General features: G+C 44.1%; 3 protein-coding genes across 3 annotated transcripts in view; 1 reads left to right on the top strand and 2 right to left on the bottom strand.

The window, feature by feature from the left end:
• Positions 1-5,052, top strand: part of CBG24242 — a gene marked incomplete at both ends in the record, with an annotated part of 10,487 nt that extends 5,435 nt beyond the window's left edge. Inside the window, 14 exons of the mRNA XM_045240834.1 lie at positions 1-1,395; positions 1,440-1,557; positions 1,669-1,893; positions 1,940-2,031; positions 2,489-2,640; positions 2,846-3,027; positions 3,078-3,365; positions 3,440-3,557; positions 3,620-3,801; positions 3,850-4,143; positions 4,207-4,548; positions 4,588-4,708; positions 4,759-4,886; positions 4,938-5,052. The exon at positions 1-1,395 is cut by the window's left edge and continues 3,874 nt beyond it. Coding sequence (XP_045100932.1) covers positions 1-1,395; positions 1,440-1,557; positions 1,669-1,893; positions 1,940-2,031; positions 2,489-2,640; positions 2,846-3,027; positions 3,078-3,365; positions 3,440-3,557; positions 3,620-3,801; positions 3,850-4,143; positions 4,207-4,548; positions 4,588-4,708; positions 4,759-4,886; positions 4,938-5,052 — 3,752 coding nt within the window. The remainder of the gene's footprint in view (positions 1,396-1,439; positions 1,558-1,668; positions 1,894-1,939; positions 2,032-2,488; positions 2,641-2,845; positions 3,028-3,077; positions 3,366-3,439; positions 3,558-3,619; positions 3,802-3,849; positions 4,144-4,206; positions 4,549-4,587; positions 4,709-4,758; positions 4,887-4,937) is intronic.
• On the bottom strand, positions 926-1,316 carry CBG24244 (the record flags this gene model as incomplete). Its single annotated transcript, XM_002648116.1, has 2 exons — positions 926-1,188; positions 1,241-1,316. The coding sequence occupies 2 exons, from the start codon at positions 1,314-1,316 to the stop codon at positions 926-928; spliced, it is 339 nt and encodes a 112-aa protein (XP_002648162.1).
• Positions 5,053-6,613: 1,561 nt separating the features above from the next.
• The window catches only part of CBG24246, a gene marked incomplete at both ends in the record, with an annotated part of 4,988 nt that continues 1,521 nt past the window's right edge, over positions 6,614-10,080 (bottom strand). Inside the window, 5 exons of the mRNA XM_045240835.1 lie at positions 6,614-6,729; positions 7,416-7,575; positions 7,685-7,754; positions 7,815-7,921; positions 9,188-10,077. Coding sequence (XP_045091288.1) covers positions 6,614-6,729; positions 7,416-7,575; positions 7,685-7,754; positions 7,815-7,921; positions 9,188-10,077 — 1,343 coding nt within the window. The remainder of the gene's footprint in view (positions 6,730-7,415; positions 7,576-7,684; positions 7,755-7,814; positions 7,922-9,187; positions 10,078-10,080) is intronic.

The following is a 10,080-nucleotide window of genomic DNA, read 5'->3' on the forward strand; positions in this document are numbered from 1 at the left end:
ATCCACCTCCACCTCGACCGAGTCCACGAGTACCTCGACCGAGTCCACGAGTACCTCGACTGAATCCACCTCCACCTCGACCGAGTCCACGAGTACCTCGACTGAATCCACCTCCACCTCGACCGAGTCCACGAGTACCTCGACTGAATCCACCTCCACCTCGACCGAGTCCACGAGTACCTCGACTGAATCCACCTCCACCTCGACCGAGTCCACGAGTACCTCGACCGAGTCCACGAGTACCTCGACTGAATCCACCTCCACATCGACCGAGTCCACGAGTACCTCGACTGAATCCACCTCCACCTCGACCGAGTCCACGAGTACCTCGACTGAATCCACCTCCACCTCGACCGAGTCCACGAGTACCTCGACTGAATCCACCTCCACCTCGACCGAGTCCACGAGTACCTCGACTGAATCCACCTCCACATCGACCGAGTCCACGAGTACCTCGACTGAATCCACCTCCACCTCGACCGAGTCCACGAGTACATCGACTGAATCCACCTCCACCTCGACCGAGTCCACGAGTACCTCGACCGAGTCCACGAGTACCTCGACTGAATCCACCTGCACCTCGACCGAGTCCACGAGTACCTCGACTGAATCCACCTGCACCTCGACCGAGTCCACGAGTACCTCGACTGAATCCACCTGCACCTCGACCGAGTCCACGAGTACCTCGACTGAATCCACCTGCACCTCGACCGAGTCCACGAGTACCTCGACTGAATCCACCTGCACCTCGACCGAGTCCACGAGTACCTCGACTGAATCCACCTGCACATCGACCGAGTCCACGAGTACCTCGACTGAATCCACTTCCACTTCGACTGAGTCCACGAGTACCTCGACTGAATCCACCTCCACATCGACTGAGTCCACGAGTACCTCGACTGAATCCACCTCCACCTCGACAGAGTCAACCAGTACCTCGACCGAGTCCACGAGTACCTCGACTGAATCCACCTCCACCTCGACTGAGTCCACGAGTACCTCGACCGAGTCCACGAGTACCTCGACTGAATCCACCTCCACATCGACCGAGTCCACGAGTACCTCCACCGAGTCCACCTCCACATCGACCGAGTCCACGAGTACCTCGACTGAATCCACCTCCACCTCGACCGAGTCCACGAGTACCTCGACTGAATCCACCTCCACCTCGACAGAGTCCACGAGTACCTCGACCGAGTCCACGAGTACCTCGACCGAGTCCACGAGTACTTCAACAGACTCTTCCACAACTGTTCCCAGAACCGCCTGTTGTCCAACTGGAGGATACTGGAGCGATTGGGCGGCTGATGCTCCATGTGCTACTTCTTGTGGATCATGCTCTCAACAAATCTATCGTCGTGTGTGCCTCACCCAAGCAGATTGTGGTGATTGCACGTAAGTCTGAAGTGTAACTTTTTTCTATTATTGTACGTTTTCAGCGGAGTGGACGTCAAAGTTGAAAACTGTAACGTCGGCGTCTGTTACTTCCCTCTGGATTCATGCTGCGCTGGATACAAGGCTACTGTTTCCGGAACTCTACATATCTGTGGACCTCAGGTATAGTTTAATAAATTGGACATTTGGTTCAGACATTCACTAGACAGAGATTAGACAGTCCATTAGACATTGAGACAGTTCCCAGATAATTTTCATAATCCAATTTTCCAGCCCAACACTACCATGCCAGCCGCCAATGACGAAACTTGCTGTCCTCTGGAAGGAATCTGGGGAGCATGGACCGAATGGTCAGCATGCACTGGAACCACCTGTGGAAACTGCGATGGATCTCGCACCAGAACAAGAGTCTGCGCCTCTGAATCCTACTGCTCTTGTAGTGGAGATACTACCGAATCGGAATTCTGCAGAACCCTCTCCACCTGGTCGGAATGGACGGTACACAATTTTAAGATGTATGGGATCTCGAAATTTCTTTTTTCAGACAACTGACACATGCAACCAAACATCTTGTGGTGCATGCCAAACCCAAACCTTCACTAGAACTTGCCAGAAGACCAGCGGATGTTTCTGCATGTAAGTTACAGTAACCTACAGTATCAATCAATAAGATTAAAAATGCGTATTTCAGTTGATTTTTTATTCTTAAATTTTAACAATTTTCAATAGTCTGGAACTCGGTTGTCAAGTGTCCAATCACTTTGAAAATTCCGGAGATCAGAGCACAAGTCTAGAAGAAAAACTTTGCACTTCCAGAGTATTTCGAAAACTCCTATTTTTTGAGCTATTCGCCTATTTCTGAAGGACACCCCATTTTTCCTGTTTTTGTACTAAAAACCTGCAAAAAATTAAAAAAAAAGAGGCGTCCTTCAGAAATCGGCAAATAATTGAAAAACTAGAAAATTTCAAAAAAGTCTATAAATCCAAAGTTTTCAATCTAGGTTTGTTTTACATCCTCAAAAATTTCCAAAGTGATCGGACACTTGACAGCCGAGCGCCAGACTCCTGACAATGCCAAAAATCTACTGACCAGCACTGAAAAGTACTGTATGTGACCATGTTTTTCACAGGGGAGAAGCTACAAAGACCGAGTACTGTAATCTGGCTCCTTGCTCTTCGACCACTGTCTGTTGTAACAGCTTGACATCAACCACAGTCAATGGAGTCGCTATTTGTGGACCATTGGTAAATTAAAACGGCAAATAATTCGGAGGGTACAAAAGTTAAAGGGTCATTAGGGTACAAAGCAATTTAGGGTTACAAAAACCTCGATTCGGGGGTGCAAAATTCCTGAAAAAATCCAAACTCTGTACCCCTCGAATTATTGTACCCTCCGAATTATGTGCCAATTAAAATTGAGATGTGTTCTTCTACAAAACAATATTTCCAGCCGGACGCCGAAGTTGAAACCGATCCAGTTCCATGTACTACCGATACTCCAACCTGCTGTGTGTTGGGAGGAGTCTGGTCAGAATGGTCATCTGGAGACGCTTGTAATGACACTTGCGGAAACTGTGGAACAACGACACTGTCAAGAGTTTGTCTGTCGAATGACTACAACTGTGAATGCAGGTATTATTCATTTTTAATCAGAGCGTAACTTCAAAAACTGACTTCTTCAGTGGAAGCACCACGAAAGAAGCCGAATGTGCTCCTGCGCCATGTCCATTCCCAAGAACAACATGTTGTGGAGCTAGAAAGAAAGTCATTGTTGGAAGAACGTTCCAGTGCTCGTCAGCGGATGACTCTGATCCAACACCATCGACACTTTGTGCTACCGACTGCTGCCCAGCTGCTGGAGGATACTGGTCTGAATGGACAACTGGTGCCGCGTGCCCAACAACTTGTGGATCTTGCTCAACAACGACTCAGAATCGTGTCTGTCTCTCTCCGTCAACTTGTCCATGCCAGTGAGTGCTATTTAGTTTCTATATGTCTCCTTTGACCAGTCTTAAAAATAAGGAAGTATAAATTCCTGTTACAGAGGAGTCTCATCTCGAGCTGTGAACTGCGGAATCGGTGTTTGCTACTTCCCAGATGACTCTTGCTGCGCTGGATACTCGGCAACCGTTGTTGGAACTCAACACGTTTGTGGACCACAGGTAAGCAGCTAAATTCAAAAAAAAAAGTTTTTTTGAATTCCCCAAATATCCTATTTTTTGAGCCGAACTACACTACTCCATACGCTCCATACGACCCAACATGTACTGACGATTGCTGTCCAGAGACTGGAATCTGGTCTGAATGGACACTATCACCAGCCCAATGCAGAGATTACTGTGGATCATGCGGAAACCAGACAAGAACCAGAACCTGTACCTCCGAAGCTGATGGATGTCCTTGCCAGTACGAACTAATTTTTTAGATATTTTTTCCATTGAAAAAGTTTTCCAGAGGAGAAACTACGATCACTGAGCCATGTGGAACTGGTGTTTGCTATTTCCCAAGATTGAGTTGCTGCCCAGGATTCACTGCCACCGTTGAAGGAAGCAATCACATTTGTGGACCATTGACCACCGCTGTCGCCGATCCAGACAAGCTGAACACTTGTGGCGTCACTTGCTGTCCATCTGCCGGAATCTGGGGAGAGTGGGTGAGCACTGCCGGATGTAACGATACTTGCGGATCATGTGGAACAGAGACTCGTAAGAGAAAGTGTCTCTCGCTACAGTATGGATGTGCCTGCACGTATGTTTTTTGATCTTTTTGTATCTCCTAAGAACATTTTCCGAAAATAATAAAATATTACAGTGGAGATGATACTGATACCAGCGTCTGTGCGTCAAGTGTCTGTCTATTCCCAAGAACTTCTTGCTGTGCTGGATTCAAGAAAATGGTCAATATCACCGCCCGTACCTTCTACTGTGGACCGCTTCCAGTGGTTCCAGCTTTCAATCCAGAGCAAACAACTTGCTGTGATCCAGGTATACTCTTTGTTTCGGAAAGTTACAGTAATCGCCCGCTGCAGAAAAGACCGGACTTTGGAACGATTGGGGATCATGGTCGACATGCAGTGCAACATGCGGAGGTTGTGGAACACAGAGCAGAAATCGCACCTGCGCTTCTGCACCATACGGATGCCCGTGCACGTATGTGTACTCTTTAAACAAAAAATTGAAACATTTTTTGCAGAGGAGACTCGCTGGAAACTCAATCATGCGGCAAACAAGTTTGCACAACTGGCTCACAATGCTGCGCTGGAAAGTTCGTGGCCACCGGATACGATGGTGCGCAATATTGTCAGGATAGTACGGTAGGAACACATATTCCAAAAAATCTAACGACTACGAAAAACTTTTGTAGCCAGAAACATGCGCAGGAACTTGGACTGAATGGGCTCAAATCGATGGAGCCGTTTGTAATGACACTTGTGGAAACTGTGGAGTGATTCCAACCCAACGCTACTGCTTCCCATCTGGTTGTCAATGCAGGTACTAGAACCTCAGAGTTCTCTATTCTCAAAATATGGAAACTTCTTTCAGCGGTGCGTACACTGGATCCCAAGCATGCGCCAACTCGGTCTGCCTCTTCCCAAGAACATCGTGCTGCGCTCCGTACAAGAAGAAGATCGTCGGAAAAGCATTCGCTTGTGCTTAATTAATAATGTAGAACCACGTGTCATGAATAGCCACCCCCGGTATCAAACTTCACCATCTAGTGTTTGAACATGAAGATTGCATTTTAAAACCACTTTTTGTTTTTTTTTTTTTTGTATGTAGAAACACACTTTTAGGCTTATTGTATCTGTACAATCCATCGGATCCTATAAAATTTGGTTTTCTTTTTGAAGACATACAGTGCACTCACAAGGGATTCTCAACACCTCTTTAACCCAGACTTTTATGAAAAATGTCAGGACATTATGTAGAAATTGTCTTAGAAAAATCCTAACTACCGTAAATCCTGTATTAGAAGGGCTAGCCCTTCTATTTTTCATTGAGTCCCTAGGCGAGCACTTCAATTAGAGGGGGCACAAGTCCTTCGAGAAGGGATCTTCTATTGGACGGGCATCATTTTTCAGTGAAAATTTTGTTTTTCTACTAAAAGTCCATTACAATTACTACATGAAAACAGCAAAAACACCAATATTGTCGAATTTTAAAAACTGGCACTTGAAAATTTTTCGGGCGCCGTTCTTGTCAATTTACGAGGCCTCGTCTTCAAATCCGCTATTGTATCAGAATTTCTGGAATTTTTTTAAAGGAAAACTCCAAGCTTGTTTGCGAAAATTGCTCGAACGAAAAAGTGTATTAGAGCAACGGCATTCAAATTCTCAGGTGCCAGTATTTTTTTTAATCCTACAGTAATTCAATCAAAATAACAGAAAAAACGGCTGAAAAACAAAAAAGTTAGTCAAAGGGGCACTTCAATTAGAGGGGGTACTTTTATTTTTCATGAGATCTTTAGGGGAGCAATTCAATTAGAGGGGTCCCTCAATTTCAGGGGCCCTTCTAATACAGGTTTTACGGTAGGTTATTTCAGCCCGTTTTCGATGATCCCTTTCTTGATCGGAAAAAAATCACTCTGGCGATGCGGTTACCAAAAATCAAAATTTGAACCATTTCAACAAAGATATGATTGAAAACCGTACGAGTGGGTCGGGTTTCTTCTCCTTTTTTCAGCTTTTCTGATTTTTTCTACCAAACTAGGGCCTAAATCAAAAATCTGGCTTAGCACTTTTACGCGTGATTTTGATAGCTAAAAGCCTTAGGGTTTTGAGTAGAGTGGATTAGCCAGACAAATGTAGTTTATTGATCTCTTTCGCCACGTATGTAGATGCTTAGTACATAGAAAGGGAAAAAGGTTTATTTACAAATGGGTCGCCTTTAAAACCCATTGTTCGCAGTCTGATCCTCAACATGAGTGGCGAGCCCTATTCTAGTGATGCTGCCTTCCAGTGAACCGTGGAACACTGACCGACGAGACCGCCTAGCCCATTTCCGACGCAAGCCTGCTTCACAAACATTGAACAACAATATCAATTTTCTAGCCCTTCACACCTGCATCTGACTGGCCTTTCTTGTGGGAATCTCCGCCGTCCTTTCAACACTCATTGGGTATTGTCTACGTCATCAGATAAGTAACTAGCGGGCAATAATCGAAATTGTGTTTGGTAACATTTTGACATGAATGTGACAAGATAAAGACGAAAACACAATTAAACCAATTGGCAGGTGGTACGATTCATCAATTGCATTTCACAATTCTTGGTCACACGTCTAAAAATCGAATATATGAATACCGTACAGTATATAATGATTTTCGAGAAACCCGCTGAACAAAAAATCAAACTGTTTGAAATGGATTGGTATTGCATAAAGACGATACAGTTAAATTTCTAAGAACTTTGCGAATTATTTTGAATGGCACGCTCGGATCGGATCTGAAAAATTGGTCGATCAAAAAAAAGTGTTTTTTCGTTCATGAGATAGAAGCGAAAACGTCTTCAGATATTTTACTATTGAGAAAAATGGGATCTACGTAATTTCAGCGGTCCCTGGAGAATATGTTCAAAAATTCTTCTCGATTTGGATTCGCAAAATATCAAAGGTACCCTTGAAAAAGTTCAGCTCATTATGGTTTAATTCACAAATTTGAGTGTGATTTCACAAACTGAAGTGTGAATTCACAAACTGGAGTGTGAATTCACAGATTTGAGTGTGATTTCACAAACTGGAGTCAATATTCCATTTATCGCCTGAAATTGAGAAATATCCTTAAGTTGCTCAAAATACGGCGATCTCGCTTTTGTCATTTTGTCACCGGCGATCCCGCTTTTGACATTATTATCCACAACCATCATGGTTGTAAGCTTGAGCCCATACATTGAAACGCTATTCGTGTCATCCAAAAGCACACTTTTGAGTTTTGATCAATTGTAGTATCAGTGGAGATGTTAGCTTCAAAATTTATTTTTATATAGCTGAACTGTTCTGAATTAAGACCGATCCGCCACTAACGGCATTTGCAGATCCCATGGAATATGAGAGCCAATACACAGATTGGAAAATATGTTCGCTTTGCTTGCAGCCAGCTCATGTAACAAATCGTGTGTGTGTTCTCCACACTCCCAATTCCATCTTCATCCAGCAAATTATCAAGAAGAGATGAAATGACAGACTGAATTAATTTTTGGTACAAATTTCAATTTTCGTTCAGACTAATTTTAGATAAATGTTTGAAAAAAACTTCTGTATGTTTTTCAAGTATGTTCGGAAAAGTAAATTACTTTTTTTAAATTTTCGATAAACCTGGAAAATCGTGGGAAAAAATCGAAAATTTTTTTTTGGAGCAAATGTCTGAAATATGAATTTTTATTCAATTTTGAGTATTACACATAAAAATTCATGTTCTGGAACCTTCTGGAAATTGAGAAAATCGTTTTCAAAAACTGCTGTTCGACGTTGAAAAGGCAATTTTTCGGCACTGGAACTGATGTAAGTCGGCTGAAGCTGGAGGGCGGATTCTAAAATTTTCAGAGATGTCTAGATAGACAAGTCTTCATTTGTTCGGAAATTTTCATCAAAATCTGGCTTAAGATGTGTAGAGGTTCCATAGTTACGTGACGAGACGATCTAGAACAGCATTTCGAACCCATTTTGAACTTTCGATTTTTTCACCGACCAAACTGAACACGAAAAGAATATTCCAGAAAACAGGATCATTGGCTAAAGATGGTTGGCAAATTTTCGAAAAAAAAGAAACGATAACAAAAGAAAATTAAAAGACTAACATCTCGATGAATAGCGAGCTGGTTCTCACGACGCCAACCATCATAACAAAATCAATTGTTATGATAAACTATATAGAGATGGGCGAAAAATGTTTCAAGAGCCATTTCAAACTTATTCTTCAAGTATTCCAAATTTCGTTTTACGAAGTTCAGAGGGATAACAATTCCTAATTCATTTTAGCTAATTTTTATGAAATTTGACTGGAATATAATCCAGAATAGAAAGAATTCTTCTTGATTATCAATTTGGTCTGTCCATTTAATTCTCCAATCTTCAGGGGTCACCCAAAAATGCTCGTTCGAGCATTACTGCTTTTCGCAGCAGCGTTGGCATTATCAGCAGCACTTGTGATACCCGAGAGCAGTGATCCCAAAACTAACCTTCGTCATGCTCTGGCTGCTAGAAATGTGAGAAATTGATTGACTTGGTCCCCTCTAAATTAATTTGCAGAGAAAGCAACAATTGTCATCGTTCCTAGTGAACCCATTCAACGCTACAACTCCACCCAGCTATGTTAGAAGAAAAGTGAGCTAAAAGGTGAAAAAACAGAAAACAATCTAATTTTACAGAGACAAGCTGGCTGCACGAACACATGTGGTACGCTAGAACAAGCCACAGAATCTCCATACTCGCCCATACTCGAGCCATCTACCAATTTTTACATTTCGTACAGTACCAATGCTGCTGGCTGCATGGTTGCAGATCTCACATGCGTTGGTGGAGATTGGGTGATGTTCGAATACAATACTAAAGAAGGCGGGTCTCAAACAGTAAGTGCCAATCTTCTACTAAAAAATTTAGATAACATTTCAGTTGGGAGAAGGAAACTCAGACGTCAACGTAATTGAAGCCCAGCTCCCATGTCTTGAATATGGCTGGGGAGCATCCACACCGGGCGAGGTGATGGAACCCGACAGTTTTGTTTGCGCAGGTTTGCATTAAAAGAACACTCAGATGATAAATGATGGAATTATTTTAGTGGAAACACAAATTCCTACAACAACAACTGTCACAACAACTCCCACTACAACAACAGAAACATCGACTACAGTGACAACTACAATAGAAACAACAACGATTCCGACAACAACTGTGCCAACCACCACTGTTCCGACATCTTCACCTGAGACCTCGACAGCCGAGACGACGACGACTGCCACCTCGACCGCTGAGACTAGTACAGTTCCGACATCTTCAGCTGAGACCTCGACAATCGCCACCTCGACCGCTGAGACTAGTACAGTTCCGACATCTTCAGCTGAGACCTCGACAATCGCCACCTCGACCGCTGAGACTAGTACTGTTACGACATCTTCAGCTGAGACCTCGACAATCGCCACCTCGACCGCTGAGACTAGTACAGTTCCGACATCTTCAGCTGAGACCTCGACAATTGCCACCTCGACCGCTGAGACTACTACAGTTCCGACATCTTCAGCTGAGACCTCGACAATTGCCACCTCGACCGCTGAGACTAGTACAGTTCCGACATCTTCAGCTGAAACCTCGACAATTGCCACCTCGAACGCTGAGACTACTACAGTCCCGACATCTTCAGCTGAGACCTCGACAATCGCCACCTCGACCGCTGAGACTAGTACAGTTCCGACATCTTCAGCTGAAACCTCGACAATTGCCACCTCGACCGCTGAGACTACTACAGTTCCGACATCTTCAGCTGAAACCTCGACAATTGCCACCTCGACCGCTGAGACTACAACAGTTCCGACATCTTCAGCTGAGACCTCGACAATTGCCACCTCGACCGCTGAGACTACTACAGTCCCGACATCTTCAGCTGAGACCTCGACAATTGCCACCTCGAACGCTGAGACTACTACAGTTCCGACATCTTCAGCTGAGACCTCGACAATTGCCACCTCGACCGCTG

The sequence above is a fragment of the Caenorhabditis briggsae genome (assembly GCF_000004555.2).
Source record: "Caenorhabditis briggsae AF16 supercontig from assembly CB4, cb25.NA_122, whole genome shotgun sequence".
Taxonomy (NCBI): Eukaryota; Metazoa; Nematoda; class Chromadorea; order Rhabditida; family Rhabditidae; genus Caenorhabditis; species Caenorhabditis briggsae.